The sequence below is a fragment of the Corvus cornix genome, chromosome 2, assembly GCF_000738735.6.
Source record: "Corvus cornix cornix isolate S_Up_H32 chromosome 2, ASM73873v5, whole genome shotgun sequence".
NCBI lineage: Eukaryota > Metazoa > Chordata > Aves > Passeriformes > Corvidae > Corvus > Corvus cornix.
Genome location: NC_046333.1, coordinates 111338828 through 111356145, shown reverse-complemented (window position 1 = coordinate 111356145; position 17318 = coordinate 111338828). Strand labels below are relative to the sequence as shown.

The window sequence follows — 17318 nt, the reverse complement described above, 5'->3', positions numbered from 1 at the left end:
AGAGACGCATAGATGTACTGTTTAATAGGATTTGGCCTCCTTTCATGGAATATCTTGAGGTCAATTCCTAACATGTATTGCTTCCAGCTGGAAAACAGTGACATTACCAAGTGCAACTCTCACAATAAACAAGGAAGAAAAAAGTTTATTGCTTGAATTGCCTTCAACTACATGTAAGTGCAGTTAGGAAGGTAATCTGGGCTCAGTGTGAATATTTAGTTCCTGCAACCCTCTCAGTGTTGCTGCAGGCCATGCGACAAGACAGTTTTGCACCACTCCCTGTAAAAAGCACATCAAACTAAGCGGACATCTGACACAGCTTAAGAACTATGCTCATCGTTAAAGCATTTTCTGCAGATTCAACTTATCAATAATGCTAATATTTTCTGCATGAAAAAAGTTAAAATTCCTTAAAAGCAGAGCAAGCAATTTATCAGCTATTAGCTTCAAGACATAATCTTTAATTGCAATGTACATAATTAATTTTATGACACAGCAAAACTATCCCTTTGCTCTGCTGTGTCTTACAAACTTTTGATCAGCCCTAGATACTAAACTGCAGAAGTTGTTCCCAGCGATTTAGAGAATGCAATATGAAATTATATGAATATGAATTAATATACTGCAGCTGCAGCAGTACAGCTTTTGCAAGAATTAAACTAGAAAACATTTGATATTGATGAAGTCATACTGAGACTGCATACACATATTTTTCTTTTCCATTTGAAATCTTTGATGGCAAGGCTGATTTCACCTCCATGGCAGTAAAAAAGTTGCCAGATGATATTCCTTTCATCTTTAAAGCATGTGATTTCTTTACTTTGTTTTTTAAGTCACGAGCTGTTTATGTTTATTAGAGTTACAGAATGGGATCATAAAGTGACTCAGGTAGGTAGGGAACTCCAGAGAGACCTGCTCCAGCCTCCCAGTCACTGCAGAGACAGCAAGAGAAGGCTGCCGGTGATCCCATCTTGTCTCAGTTTCAAGACCCTCCCAGGACAGATATTCCACAGCCCCTCTGGGTAACTTCTGGTGTTTGACTGTCCCTACCGCGTACACATTCCTCCCAATATCTAAAGTACTTTGTACTGCTGCAGCTGCTGACTGCCATTGCCTCTCATCCTTTCCCCATGCACCTCAGAAGAACCTGGCTCCATCTTCTTCACACACAGTCTCCCACTAGACAGATAAGACTGCAGTGAGATCTTCCCCTCTCCTGAGATGGCTCCTATCCAGACTGACCAAACACAGGTCACAAGCTCCAGCCCCCTGAGCATCCTGCCACACTCACTTCAGTATGTCACTGTTTCTCTCAAAGTGGAGAGGGCCAGGCTCAGACAAGGTATGTGAGATGTGGTCTCAGAAGCACCAGAGGGGAAAAATCACTTCCCTGGAGCTGCTGGCTACATGCCTGCCAATGCAGCCCAGCATGGGCTTGGCCTTCTTCCCTGCAAGAGCACACTGCTGACTCATGTTCATCTTGTTCACCAGCACCACCAGGTCCACACTGTGTAACCCTTCAGGAACAACTGTGCACAATGTGGTAGTGGAAAAAAACACCTCACCATATTAAAAATAGAGCTGCTTGAGAGACAAGGCAGTTCTACAGCATCCCTGCTGCTGTGGAACTCATTCCACACTTGGGAACCACAGATTATAAACGTGCACTAGAGAGCCAAACCTCTGCAGACAGAAATACGCAGGATAACGAACTGGTTTGGGTTGGAAGAGACCTTAAAGATCATATAGTTCCAGCTCCTCCGCCTTGGGCAGGAACACCTTCCATTAGACCAGGCTGCTCAAAGTCCCATGCAACCAAGTCCCAAACATTTCCAGAAACGGGGCATCCACAACTTCTCTGAGCAACATGTTTCAGTGTGTCACCACCCCACAGTAAAGAATTTCTTCTTAATACCTAATCTAAACATACTCTCAGTTTGAAGCAATTGCCCCTTATCTTATCACTGCATACCCTTGTAAAAAGTCCCTCTCCAGCTCTCTTGCAGGCCCCCTGTAGGTACCGGAAGGTTGTTCTAAGGTCTCCCAGGAGCCTTCTCTTCTCCAGGCTGAGTAACCCCAGGTCTCTCAGCCTGTCTTCATTGCAGATATATTAAATGAAATAAAAAAGCAAAAAGAGAATATTCCTTATGCCTCCTTGAATCTGACAACAAGCACAACACAAATGTGTTGACTGAAAACAGTGTTTTCAGACCCTGATTCAGAATCTACCTCATGTATAACTCTGAAACATTATTATGGGCAAGCAGTGATATGGACCCCAAACAATTCAATTCAGTAAAATATAACGAACACCATTCTGCATAACAAGGTTTCCAACAGAATGACTAATTACAACTGAATGCTGTCCTTTGGGGAAAATGTATCCCTTCTCTCCAACCAATTACCACTGCTTCCCTGCTCTCAGCACTCCTACACACCATGGTCTTTCTGTATACACAAGCTCCCGTGGGACTTCCATATCACTGGGTTATGTGTTCCACTTCCATACAAACAATTACTCATAGATTCTATAGTTATTTTAACAAGCTATGATTTGTGTAACACTGAATCCATAAGCAAAACAAATGAGTATTCTACTTCAAATATTTCAGTGCTTCCTATTCCTGATATTACTGGACTAGCTCCATAGAGATTAACCTTAAGAAGCGAAGCATAACAACTGTGTAAGATTTGCCTAAAATGAATTTTCATTCCCCCAAAATTGTTTAATACATACTGCCAGCGAGCCCTTCTGAGCATCAACACTGCATTCCAGAGTGACAGGAAAGAATTTGCATTCATGTGCATCTCTGAATAATTACAGCTGCTTGGGTAGGAATTCTGTATGGTACTAAGGAGCCCTGCTCTAGGGGGGAAAATTCACTTGAGTTGCTCCTAAAAGATAAAACTGAAGTGCACAGATCTCACTAAGGGCTCCACTGAGGTCCGTCTCACGATTCCAAATTGCCAAGAAACATAATATTGAAAATTAAGCCTCCGAAACAAAACAATGCAAGATGGTCATACACAAGGCCAGAAGATCAACAGTACAACGTGCATGGCATATTTCTCTCCAGGCAGAATAATTTGGCACAGTTGTAGGATTTCCTACGGAAGCTACATCCTTAAGTCTTGATTCACTGATGAATGTTTACACTTCCTGTTTGGATAGCATAGCAAAAAACCACATTTAACACAAAAGCACCCTTCACTAATCATGGGGCTCCATGGGAAACAAGAAATTATTTCAGAGTGGCTAAACTGAGACATTTAATGGGTGTGCTTTCAGAATACAGAGCCTTCTCTACAAAATACTTAATAACTTAGTATACCACTAGAAAACTAGACAAACTTTTGTCAAAATATTGCAGGCAAGGTTTCAATTTTGAATGAAATACTTCATAGCACAAAGACAGTAGATTTGTACTAAAAATAAAAAAAACCCCACTCTTTTTAAACCCCAACAGTTAAAGGCATGTTTAGTAAACTTTTATAGCTGATATTCCCTTTTCCGTCCCACCTAATTGTAATGAAACAATATGAAGAAGATGCTTTATCGGTGAGTCAGGCAGCAGAGATCTGAGCAAGATCCAAACAGCTACGCAGCGCACAGCTAACACCATCCACAGAAGAAACACGGATGTTTTCCATTTACATTCCCTAGCACTGATGCTGGAAGTGAGCGATCAGTGCTGCTAGCTGGAGGCCAGGATTCAGGGAGTGAGGAGGATGCAAGCAGCCAAACGCTGTCCCGGTGCAGTGCGAGTCTCGCGGCTGCTGCCACCGCGCTACAGCCTTCGTGCCATCCCACTCGGTGGCTGGCGTGATTGAGAACAGATGTGGTGAGACCACTCGTTTTCAATTATCAAAGGCTGAAAGTTGCACTTCCAAAATGAAAAGCTGGCACACTATTCATCTGCTTCCTTACCAAGCCTTTGCTATAATTAGCTTTGGGCATAAGGAAGGAGAGACTGTGAAATTAAACTAACCTCTCCACTAAACCCCAAAACCTCTGAAGATATTTTTAAAGAGTCACACATTCAAATGCCAAGGCTTGAAATGTAGACCTACCACACATTTTCTTTTCTTACTGCCTCCCAAAACAAGTTTTATATCACAAAAGGTTAGTCCAGGTATGCCCCCTGGAATAACATTCCTGTGGTCCAGATGAGATAACTGCACCTCCCTCAAACGAGCCAAAGAAATAGCTTTAATCAAGGTCTCTTGCTGCACAGCCCCACCTCCAAATCACCTTTCTTTCACAATACAGCACATTTTTCAGCGCCTGTTTTCCAGGAAGACTAGATTGAAGACACTAGGCAGAAGCCAAAATGTATGTTTCTGAAAGTGCCAGCATCAGGTTCAGTTCTCGTGTGTGCCAAACTTGCTCCTTTTTCTTTTAATATGCCAAAAACACATTGCTGTTGCTATGCAGCTCAACAAGGTAGTTTAAAAAAAACCACATCACACAACAAAAACCAGAACGCAGCCTCCCACCTACAGGATGTTTCTGAAACCCACGGAGGCTGGGTGCAAATTAGGCGTTCTCAGACCTTTCTGGTGAGAGCACTTGGGTGTAAGCTGAGAAGTTCATGCTGTCTGAAAATTACCTCCATTTCCTTACACAAACTGGGCTGTCTGTGCAGTGTTTTCTCTCCTCTCTCCCCACTCCCCAAAAAGCTACCTCCGTCTTAGCCCCTGATTTAAACAAATAACCCCAACCCCCAAAACACTATGAAGGTATTTCCATCAAGGAAGGTCTAAATCCAGTTCAACAGAGATACCCCAATAATACAGGCAGGGACTATCTAGGTTTCAAATTACTCATGCAGTATTGAGCAGAGTCATCCTCCTACCCCTCAGAGACATTTACATGCTCTCACATGTGATTCCAAGTTATCTTCAGACAGTTTCACCCTTTGCTTTTTGAGAGCTGGACCTGCCCAGCAGAAGATACTCACCGAAACAGCTCTCTCTAGGCAGAGTACTCCCTAATCAGAAAACAAGATTAAAGAAGAACAGCAGTGGCAGCAATAGGAAGACAGCTTTATGAAAGTGAAAGAAGAGAAAATAGAGGGTACCTAAGCTGACAGGAACCAAAGAAAGATTTCTGCATAGTCCCTCTTTAATGCTGGCTAGTAAGCTGTTGGCTCTAAGTCATCAGGATGGTCTTCTCCCTGCAGTAACTGTCTTATTGCAATCCAGATGCTTGGCAGACAAGGGGGTTATCACAACGACAACTTTTAGAAAAACACAAGCCAAATTTATGGGGTGTAATTTATATTAGTTTGCTGCTGGTTTTTTCAAACATTTGTTATTGCATTTTTCCTGCTTTCAGTGAAATCTAGGACAAAATTCTCATAATCTGCAATGCAGCTGTTAGGTCAAGAGCAGATGCCTCTGAAAATAAAGATTCACTTACTAATATATTTAATAGCATTTGCTTTGACTGGCATTTACAGTTTCAGAAGTCACACCTATCTGTACTGTGAAGTGAGAAGACAACTCACTGCTTTTACTCTGTATCATCTTCCCAGTTCTCAGCAAGCTTGGGCCTTAATATATTAATTTTTTCAACACAATTTTTTTTTTTTTTACTCCAGTGTATCTACCTGCTTACCATATTCAGTGGAACCTAATTAAAGACCAGTAAATTCCTTCTGCCCACAGTAAGTCGAAGCAACAGGTCTCCCTTTGAACCCTGAGTAAAGCCACACATGTGGAAGGCACAGAGTCACCAGAGACAGGGGCAGGTCCTGCCAAGGGATGGATGCTCTCTGCTGCCCAGGGCCAGCCTGCATCCGGCAATTCACTGGGAGTTCGGAAGGCAAAGACCAGAACAGATTTTGCTACAACGTAAATCTTGACTTTCAGCATGGAAGTTATCAGCCCATACCGCTGTAAAAGGCAGCCCGCTATGCTCTGTAACACCCCACAACTTATTCCAGCAGTGGGTGAGGAAATCACCACTGCTGTCTAGCTTTCATTATTATGCACAACACCATGACTCACTGCTTACACAATGATTTCTAGAATGAAGACAACACTTAGGAAAAACAAACACTTAAAACAGGTAACATTAAAAAGGTATACACTCATAGATAAAAAACTAAAACAAAAGTACTCTTTCCTTTTAGCTTAGTGATTTGAAGAAAAATAATCAGGAAGTTGGCCCCTTCCCCTCTGCTTCATGCAAGTTCTGGGTATAAAACTAAATATAGCCAGGGAACGAAGGCCCAGAAAACCATTTTTCTAGCAACACACAAAGCAGAAGTTAAGCACAGTATTCTGCAAAGGAAGGTACAACAGTTTGTCTCTTTAGGACCAGGGTGGTTTAGACTAGGTATGCCATTTGAACCTACAAGTATTCACTCAATACTTTAGCTTTTAAAAATATGATGAGCTGATCAACCACACAGGATGCCTGGAGTCTGGCAAAAAAAGCACTGCAAACGTGCCCTATTTAAAAAAAAATTCTCCACACAGCTGTTGATTTTGTTTCTCATTGAATTTTTTCAGCCATCTTTGAACACGGAAGTAAACTATCGTTAAATGTTAATGCTATTCTTCACTGCTTCAGAAAAGACCCCAAGTCTACTTTGGGCCAACAGAAAGACACCTCAGTACCAAACAAATTTTCAACAGTCTCCTGATCTGAAGCACATGAAACAGCACGTGAGCAATACAGATTGATTACAGTTATTAACTCCAAAAGGTAACATCACCCTGTGACTAAATTTTATGCCAAAGTGCCTGGTTTCCATTTACCAGCTAAGTAAATCTGGCTGAGAAACTTAACACCTTGGGCCTGTATGTCCCAGTCTGCAAAATATAATATGTCCTTTGGAAGACTTGAGAAAACTATTTGTGGCTTTGCATACATAGCACATGGCTGGGAATCGTGGTATAAGTTCAATTCCCTGCTGCATCCTCAGCTCAGCATACAACTTACAGCAGCTCCTTCCATGTCAGCTTCCTAGTCTGTAAAAAGGTATAACCTGTAGTTGTTTTTAAATCTTCTTCAGGAGGTGGATATCAAATCTTTGGTAAGACCTGGTATTAGAAATAGCGAAGTTGTTTCTTAGGTCTGAGAGTATCCAATCTGATCAATACAAATTTCCTGGTCAGGTAAGACTACTTCTGTTTTAAAATATTTATGAAACAGAACATGTTAAAAGTTGTAAAATGAGAAAGCATTTCTGTTACTACAGGAAAGAAGGACTGAAAGGCAAATACTGAACCTCTATACACATGGCAGATGCAGGTTAACTTGAGAGCAAAGCTGCAGGACGCAGAAGTGTTTTAGCTTTGTACAACTGCTCATCTGATGTCAACCTCCAGGGTGTGTGTAATGACATATTTATTCCATATTCCTAGATGGAACAACCCAGGCCAACAATCAGAGGCATAGCAACTTGATGTGTCATATGGTGAGGTCCTACAAGCCGCTCCATAAGTCTGGAATGACACCGACAGTCCAGTGTGGCAGCAGGCACTAAACTGATGGAATTCATCTGTTGTACCCAGTGATCTCCTGCTGCCACTCACACTGAACAAGGACCAAACCTGCCTAGCTACTAAAGGTTGTCATGGAAGTTGAAAGCCATTTTTCCAGTATCAAGGAGAAGCTTCACTGCAGTTTTCACGTATTTTCTTTAATGTTTCTCTTCTGTTATGCTTGACATTTCCTTCCTGAAGTATGTTACCTACAGATGGAAGCAAGTTAAGCATCATTTTCTCCCCCGGAGAAAGGGAGAAATCAACAGATATGGGTGTTATGACTCTGCAGAACAGGGTAAATTTCCAAAAGGAAAAAAATAACCTAAATAGAATTCCCCAGTGGAAATTTTTATTTGTGTATTAAAGGTTTATTTCTGAAATATATTGAACTGAATTACTTATTTACTGCCCAAAAATAACATGCAACATTAGCATTAGTAGTTCTGTATTCCTTTATATTGCTCTAGAGAGAGATAGAAATGGATAAAAATCCCTGAAGGACTAAGGAGCACTTCTCTGGAGGAAAGGCTATTCAGATACAGAGTAACTTCACAATTTCTGGGAAACTGGGCAAGTGATACAGTTATTCCTGTCATCATGCGCTGAACACAGCAGCCTCACAAAACGTCTTTTCTAGACATAGTTCAGTGTATGATATGACAGGCAAAAGGGCAAGAAAACTGACTTGTTGATGACTGCAGAAAACCATACAAACCTACTGAAAAAGAATGGAAAACCCCACTTAACTGAGGTTTTCAAAAGAACCCTTCTGAAGGAAACAAGTGAGACAGCAATCAGTGGTACCTATGACATGTCAGAATAAGTAAAGATAGATGCATGGCATTTCAAATCTATTTCATATTTCTGCTTAGGTGCAAGATGGAAATACAGCTTTCTCCTAAAACAGAATCTTGTACTACTCAGCTGAAATTTAGATATAAGAAGTGAGAGCTCCAGGCTTTCTGCAAGTAGAAATAGGTCCTTACAAAAGCAATTTTGCCGCGTTGTGCTAAGTGCGTGCACTGGGGTTCCAGTGCATGAGGTATAAGGAGATTCAGAGAGAGACACCGACTAAATTTTGTGCAATTCAAACAAACCACACACTGGGATCTCCGACGCCTTTCACGCTCACCCGTCAGTGTGTTATCAACAATGAGATTCACTGTTAAGGTTATTAATGGCCAGCTATGCCGGTGGCAGCTCCGTTATTCCTCAGCAGAAGAAAAAATACTCTGATTTTCTTCAGACAAACAAGCCAAGCCATCCACGTTTGTTTTCATGTAATCGAGCTACAACTCGCCACTTTAGTCAGATATTTGAGAGCAGCATCATTTCCTGCTGCTTGAAAATCAGCTTCGAGGGGCGTGTACTCTGCAGAGGCACTGCTTGCTGTCATCCAGGGAGCATTTAAAATAACTGTATATTGACATAAGGAGCCACCGGCCCTATTATCGCCCTTCGAGTCGGCAGCAAGGAGCACATCAAACCAGTTGCGTTCCGGGCTGCGCCGCGACCCTTATCAAACAATGCAAACAATTTTAATGAGCTTATCTGCCGGAACATATTGTCAGAGATGTTAATGCAGAAGCGCTGCCAGCACCGCATGCCAAACGATTCATCAAAAATGCCTACAACTGCGACAAAAGACGGGTGTCCCCCCCAAATGAGAGACGATAAATAAACACAAAATGGGGCTGGCGGGGAGCGGGGGGCGGGGATGGAGCCGCCCTCCCCCGCGCAGGCACCGCGGGAACTGTCACCCCCGCCCCGAGGAGCGGGGGGCGGCTGTCACCCCCACACCGGCGTGCGGGGGGCGGGCACTGCCCGGTGCCCGGTGCGGCTCTCCCGGCCGGGCAGGGGCTGCCCGCGCCCCGCCATCCGCGGCCGCCGCCTCCCGCACGGCGCCGCCTCCCTCCGAGATCCGCAGCGAGGTGCTGCGGCTCTTTTCCAAGGGGAGCTGGCTGCCCGCGAGGGGGGCGTTCTTTCCCTCCTTTTTATTTCCCCCTCCCCACCTCTTTTTTTTTTTAATTATCATTTTTAACCGCCTTTCTTCCGCCCGGGCGCGGCGAGCCCCCGCACGCATCCCGCCTATCCCCCGAGCGCTCCGCAGCCGGACAATGCGGGGCCGGGGGAGAGGAGGGGGCTGCAGCCCGCCCGCCTTATGCAACCGCCCCCCGCGCCGCCGCAGCGCCCCCGCAGTACCTGTAGGAGCGCTCCCCCCGCACCGTGTGCTTCCTGAAGGGGATGATGGTCCCGTTATCCTGGATGATGTCGTTGTTGTTCTCGCCATTTGGGGACAGGGCTTGGGTCGGTCCGGGCATTGGCGCTCCCGCCGCTCCGCAGAGCCCCGAGCTGCTGCCGCTGCTGCTGCTGCTGGTGTGCGGAAGGTGGCGGCAGCCGCGACTCTGCCGCCCGCCCGCCCCGCCCCGCCGCGCGTCAGCCCCCGCCGCCGCCACACGTGACCGCCCCTCGCCATGGCAACCGGCCGGCGCCGCGCTGCGCCCGGGGACGGCAGCGGCGAGGGAAGGGAGGGAAGGGAGGGAAGGGAGGGAGAGGGGCCCGCCCCGCCCCGCGCCCCCACACAAAGAGCCGCTCGCCCCGGGAGTGCGGGGCAGCCGCCGGCCCCCGCGGCGGAACGGCCCGAGCGTTCCGGCGGCCCCCGCCCGGCGCGGGCACAGACAAAGCGCCGGGGCACCCCCACACACGCCCCGGCCGCGCACGGCGGTCCCGCCGCCCCCGCGCCTGTCCCTGCACCCGTGGGCGGCACAGAAACGCCGCCTCTCCCGTGGGGACCGCGCCGTGCCCCTGCCCACCGCCGCCTGTGACAGCCGCGTGTGCGCCCGGCTTGTACGAGACCAGCCGAGACCTCGAAGCCCGATGCCTCATCATCACCCTCCGTGCCCCGGTACCTCAGCATCGTCCGCCTTTTCCCCGCACCAGGGAGCTATCGCGCTCAGGCTCCTTCTTTTGCAGGAGCCCCCACGCCGGGCTGCTCGGTTACACAGCGCCGAGCCGCAGCAGCGAACACCGCCCAGCTCTCCCCAGCATCTTCCCCCGGTGCGGGTGTGCCGGGGGCTATGGCCATCCCCACCGCACAAAGCCCGCCTGCACGGGCTGCAGCTTGCAAGAATCATGGAGGGCGTTTTGTGTTTCATATCGTAAACACTTTATTTTTTAAAAGTGCATAAATATTAAGTGACATGAAACTACAAGATGTAAAAAATCATGGACTCCTAGTAATAAAACAGCACACAAAGGTGTAAGTTATTTTATGCTCTTTTTTTCCCGGTTCCTGTGTCTGCTACTCCGCCTGTATTTCCACCCCAAACACCAGGATGTTCAAGTTACCAAGCTCTGTATCCCTGCTTACAACTTCACTGGAGAGCACACCACGACATCTGTCAAGCTGTATTGCACATTTCCAGCATTCTCCTGCGCTCAGGCTTCCACAGAAAAAACATTTGATGGTACATCCTTTAAAATCTTGCTTGGATCAGAAACAAGAATGGAAGAGACCTGCCAAGGCAGTAGCACTGAACTTCTGGCACTGGTAGCATCACCAATCACACAACCCTCCTCTCTTCTTCCCCTCCTTCTAGAAAGGTTTTTGCATCCTCCCCAGTCCATTTCCTTCTGCAAAGCTCCATGATTTCTGCATATCTCCCCTTGCCTAAATAGCAACGTGCTTCAAAGTTTGACATTACCACAGATCAATGCTGGTCATCCTAAGGAGCAGATCTGAACTTCACTGTGGTCAAAACCTACCCTCATGTCCCAATAGTGCATCGAAACCCACACTTCTACCACATTAGAAAAACATACTATCCAGCTGTTTACAAATTGTTTTCTCTAAGCAGAAACCAACAAGGGCGGGGGGGGGGGGGGGGGGCTATAGGCACAGTCTCTAAACAGATCTGTATGACCTCAAGGCTGTTAGATGCAAAGTATTTGAGCCGATCTATTAACATCTTAAAAAATACATGCCCCCAAATCCAACACTCTTTTAAAAATAATTTCAAGATGGTAGGTCAAACAAAAGCCATGTGAGTATTTCTAATGTGTTCTCAGAGACATATGCTGATATTTTAACTCAGAAGTTCTGAAGTATGAGTTTGATCAGGTTTCTATCCCAGATTTTTTTCTGCACAAAGACAGTGACTTACTGAAATTTTAACTAATTTTTACCTAACATCAGACTGAAATCACACTTCACTGAAAGCTTAGTTTACATGATTATATTCATAATATAGACCACTCACAGAGAGCTTATAAGGTGAATACTATCAATAGCACCAACTGCACAGCACTTGGACTGCTGAGAATATCCTTGGATTTAAATCAGATGTATACATTAACACACATTTTAGAGCAATCTCTAACAAGGCTCAAGTTAGTCTGACAACTTGCCACTGTCCTCTGAACATCAAGACAGGGGATCTTACTTATTCTTTCTGCCGGGTTTTCAAATACACTCAAACTTATCTTTCAGTAACCAATCTATGGACATTTGCAATTGGCACACTTCACTGAAAAATGTTTCATTCATCTGGTAATTGGAGGAAGCTACCTTTGAGCCTTTTTCAAAACAAGCAACAAAAACCATTCTTTTAAAAAGGCCAGTAAGCATCTTAGTAACACTCAAGGACATGGAGAAGCCAGAAATGCTATGTGGTGACAGAATATAAAAATAATCAATAGCAGGTCTTTATCTGCCAGACATAACCCTACCTGCTCTGCAAGGCAGCAAGCAGTAAAACACTCTGCAACCCTAACTTGTAAAAACATTTTTATTTCTTCACCAGTGGCAAAGAACAGAAGCTTCTTTATTGAAGTCTCCAAAACTGTTTAAAACATGTACCAACAAAAGTATAGAAGAGAAGTGCAGGTGAGGAGAGCATGACAGCTTTGCTTCAGACCTCTTCTGCCTCTGCATTAGGACTCAAGGTCAGAAAAACCCATGCTGCCTCAGCACAGTACCTTACCTTTATGGAAAAAGAAGCCTGGTACTGGTTTTCAGGAAGCACACATTTCAGTGGGCTTCAGTGGATCTAGCACAGCTCAGGGGGCTCTGGGTGCAATATGGATTCCATATGCACAGCCTTCCCTCTACTTAATCTCTGTTTCTGGGCACCGTGTGGCCCACAATCACAACTCCTATCTCTATGTGCTGGAAGCCCCCAGCATCTTCTTCCCACTTCCACCATTCTAAGCTAAGAGGTCTCAAAGAAAGAGGAAACTCGTTGCTGTTATTAGGTGTCCGTCCATCTGTGCTACCTTTATAGATTTTTACATGCACTAGGCACACCAATAGAGAATTGATCTGAAGAAGGAAAGGTCAGCGTCGGTGTTGATAAAAAGCTCCACCTGTGGTATGCTGAAAGTACCGAAATCTGGTACTCACAAGTGATGTGCAGACTAAGCAAAGCACAGAGCCAGGAAAGCAATTTACTCTGAAGGGTGGAATTACAAAACCTGATGTAATAGATCTTCAGCACTGAGACCAGAGAGGCAATGGTTGAAAGGGACCTATGGAGGTCATCCAGTCCAATCTCCCACTTGGAGCAGGATCATCACCAATATGAGATCAGGTCACATTTGGTGACATGATCTTAATCAATCCAAATCTTGAAAATCTTCAAGGATGGAGACGTCACATCCTCTCAGGACCACATGCTCCCGTGCCATGCTAGCCACACAGCAAGTCCCAGGTGCACTGCTGATGCAAAAAGCATCACCCTACCACATCAAATGCATTCCAGTACTTTGATTTCTGCCATGGTGAACCAGGTAGAGAGAACACTAGAACAGGCCTAAACATCGTTCTCCAAAATCTGGTTGCTCCTTCCTCTTCAGAGCTTTTGTTCTCAGTTCCTCTCTCTTTAATTGCTCTAAGTCTCACTTACTGCAGTAGAAAGGCCATACAGGCTAATTTACAGTGCCTGAGAGTAAAATCCTCTAAAAGCCCAAGATGCGGCATTAGAAAGACCTCAGGCGCACTCGACCCAGAATTTTATATTAGGCAGTTAATGTGGAAATAAATTATAAATATTTTAATGCTGATAAGAAGCAATCAATGTACAGCCTCTGACAGCAGAGGTGATGGCCAGGCTAGAGACTTCTGCTGATACATTTGTAAGGGGATTAAAAAAAACACACACAGTTTTAGGGAGTATTTCATGTGACATAGCCAAACTATAAATACAATTAATGATTGCAGAAATTCCCCACTGCTTGGATAACTTCGGGTGGGGGAAGCAATAGGGAGTGAGACTAAGAAAAACACATTTAACCCTACAGTGGCCAGCTTGAATCCCTCATCTCTGACATCTCTGTTCAAGCTCTAAAGGAGTCAGTGTGATATGGCTTGCACTCTTCTCAGAATACAGCCCAGCTACAAACTGCAGCAAACACCATGCAAATATAATTATTTTGGGCCATGGACATCACTTTTCTGAGGAATTTAATGAACATTCCTGTCACAAGTGCAGTTTTTTCCAGTGGGGGAAAAAAATTCCTTTGATTAGATTTCAGAAAACAGTTGGAAGGTAGCAATAACTTTTGGAAAGCAACAGTCCAGAGCAATGTAGTCCGCTTTCCTAATTTAATTATTCTCATAGTCTTTTTTTATCACAACAAAGATTAACAGAATTCTGTAAAGCCACAGATTTACACACTGTAGATTAAAATAAGTTAATTCTAGCAGTCGTGTGCCTGTGTTTATCAGAAACCCATGCAGAAACAGGCTCTTTCTCCTGAAGGAGTTGGCCAAGAGTGTTTAAATTTGAAAATAAGTGAATAAAGCAAATTAGGAAGAAAGTTTTGGAAGAGCTAAAAGAAGTCACTCTGTTAAGTCTTGGGCACATTTTGGTTGTTCAAGGAAGTCCCAATTCATTAAGGTACATTGACATACTTTATTCCCAGCAAGAGGAGATTCAGTAAGATGGGTATAACCATGAGCATACTTAATTAGGCTGCATCACAATCAGCCTAATTTCTAAAGTTGCATTTAGTAGATTAGGAACAGAAGATTTAGGAGATCAGATTTGCATGTTATCTGTGAGAAGTGCAAGTGAGGTACCTGCAACTGAATGTCTATTAGAGAGCACCGGCTTGTGCCAGCCTAAACTAGAGCACAGTTCTAACCTGCGACGATAACGTACCACACAGAAACACCCATAAAGGGATCAGCAACAGCAGTGTTACTAACACAGCAAACATGTATCAGACATGATGTGGTGCATGGTAAATTTCAAGCTGACCTGGGTTATGCAGAACTCATGTTTCCTGTTTTGCTGACATACTGTCAACAGCACTGATCAACCCAAAGGAAGGCAGTGTGGCATAAAATCACTTCAGGTGAAAATTCAAAACTGTAACTTTATAGACTTTGTTTACACAGCACTGAATAAATTGTCCCACCTCCATCCTGGTACTTCATTCTATACCTTGTATTTCTAGGCATTTAAACTCACTATGCCAAACACCAAATTATAATTTTGTCACGACAAAGAAACACTGCATGAGTTGTATTAAAACAGTTACTTATCACTCCAGACATCCTGTAGACAAAGAATGAGCTTCCCACCCTTGGGGATTCTGGTGTTGCCACTTTAAGCAAGTCTTGATTATTTGTCTTCCCTGGAGACACAGAGATAAAGAGGGGGGGAAAAAAAAAAAAACAAAAAAGAGAGGGCTGTCCCAATTACACAATGTGCATGGACCACATCCCTATGAGGTAATTCAAGTCTATTTTTAAATATACAGAGATATTTATATTTCAGAGCTCACATTTAACATTTTAAGAAGTGTTCTGTGCCTGTGAGGAAGCGTAAAATAAATGTTGGAGTCTTTGTCTGCTAAGCATACTTGAAAATTTGGTCTTACGAGTTGCAAATCCAATCTGACCATTAGTGCATGAACCGATTGCTAAAGAGAGACATCTTGTAGAGCCACAGTCCGTGGGTATTTTCCTTCAGAAAGACTGCAGTTACCTTTTATAGTTACTGTAGAAATCAAATAGAAATCAAAGGATTAATTCAAGATTCAAATACTGTCTACAAAACAAGGGCTTACATTCACAGGAACAGGATTTCAAAAAACCTTGAATAAAATATTTTAAGTTGTGTACTTTTAATATTAATTAAAATTAATTAATTGATTAAAATTAATAAATTGGTTTAGTGGACATTTATTAAATCCCATTAGCTAAATCTAGCTGCTTTAAAGAATAAACTCCCCAAATTCCTATTTAGAAAGAAGCATTCTTCGGTATACATCAAAGGATTCCTTACTTAAAACATAAGAAGTTCACACCAAATAGCCAGAACATTTTTATCCAGTACTTTCTACATAACAAAAAGCTCCCGTGAGAGCAGGAAATACTTCAGTGAGGAATGGTTCCAAAGAGAAGAAATTTTTACTTCCATTAACTCCAGACTAACCCAAAATTTGGAATTCTTTAGTGTCTGTTGCATTTGTTTTCAGTGATACCCACTGGGCTAAAGCAGAGTTTCAGACACACCTTGTGGAGCAGCTCTCATTTAAAAACCTGTAAATGGAGGCTGTGATCAATAAATGCTTTGAGTAAGGATTCCTGTGTCCTTAATACTGGTTGAAAGGAATTGAGACTGGAGAATGACTCATGGCTCATTCACATGCATTTACATGGAATTGTTTGGCTGGAGCTGTTCTAGATGTACCATTACCACTTCCATTAGCACTGAGGTGTTAACTAGTTTTCTAGACTTGTTTTGTCAGAGTTCAGATGCAAAGACTATGGAAAGCCAAAAGTAAAAACATCAAAAATGTTCAGGTAATCTGGATTCCTACATTTTTTCAGAGGATGACAGAATTTGAATTAAATGAAAGTGAGATTAGTGTTCTAGAAGAGAAGGATTTGGGTTTTCATGTTTCCATACAGTACAGTTTATGACTGTTACAACTGGGAAAAGTCAGAGCTTCAGACATTCGTATCTTAAACAAAACCAGTAAAACAAGTTAGAAACGGCAAAAGCCTGGAAGGGCTTGGAAATGTGAGAGACTAAGCCTAGCATTTATTTACTTATTTTCAGCTGTTGAGGAATCTTTGGCTCTCTTGGGGCTCAGGAAGGGTGTCTGGAAAAAGGTAAAAAGATGATAAAATCAGGTGGGAGTGGACAGTCTCCATCTCTGATGTATGTTCTTACTGCTCTACACTGAAAACGTTAGCAATACACTTTGAAGGCATTTCAGTCTTTTGCTACAGACCTGTCTGACCTGCCCAAGATGCTCGCCACTGCTAAAGAGGAAGAGAGAAGGCTGGCACAAGAAAGTAATGATTCCAGCAGATGGTCTATTAAACTTTACTGGATCAACAATGTTTCAACCAGCTGACAAAGACTTTACAAACCAGGATTTGAAGGGGTTACTTTGTCCCAGGAAACTGTTAATTAAGTGTCTCTCCTCCCACACCCAGCAAAAAGCCAACATAAACAGTATCACATGCCCTAGCTAATGTGAAAGAAATACAGAGCACATTCATGCCTGACCAGGATCAAAATCACACTGCCTAGTCATTCAGTAGCGTGTGAGTGTTTCTGTGATTGCAAACCCCAGCCCAAGAACCCATTGCCCTGCTGCAAAATGCGTTTTCTCAGGACCCTACACTGCACTACAAATCATTCTCTTTCAGAGCCAAGGTGTCTCGTTGCCCATCAAATCAGCAAATGCCAAGAAGTTACACAGAAAGTGGTGTGCTTTTCTGTTTGTATGCAACCTTCCCCCTTCTCCAGATAATTGCTTTTTATCTGGGACATTCATAACATTTAACAAAAACTGAT

At 43.7% G+C, this 17318-nt stretch overlaps 1 protein-coding gene across 4 annotated transcripts in view; it reads right to left on the bottom strand.

Annotated features, from left to right (window-relative positions):
* Positions 1 to 17318, bottom strand: part of MAPRE2 (microtubule associated protein RP/EB family member 2) — a 99416-nt gene that overhangs the window by 48272 nt on the left and 33826 nt on the right. The window contains exon 1 of one of the 4 annotated variants that reach the window (XM_039549802.1): positions 9703 to 9901. The exons of 2 other annotated variants lie outside the window; for them this stretch is intronic. In XM_039549802.1, the coding sequence (XP_039405736.1) occupies positions 9703 to 9821 (119 nt within the window). In that variant the 5' untranslated portion in view covers positions 9822 to 9901. Of the gene's footprint in view, positions 1 to 9702; positions 9902 to 17318 lie in introns of those variants that run through there. One more of the 4 variants, XM_039549804.1, reaches the window with a different exon arrangement.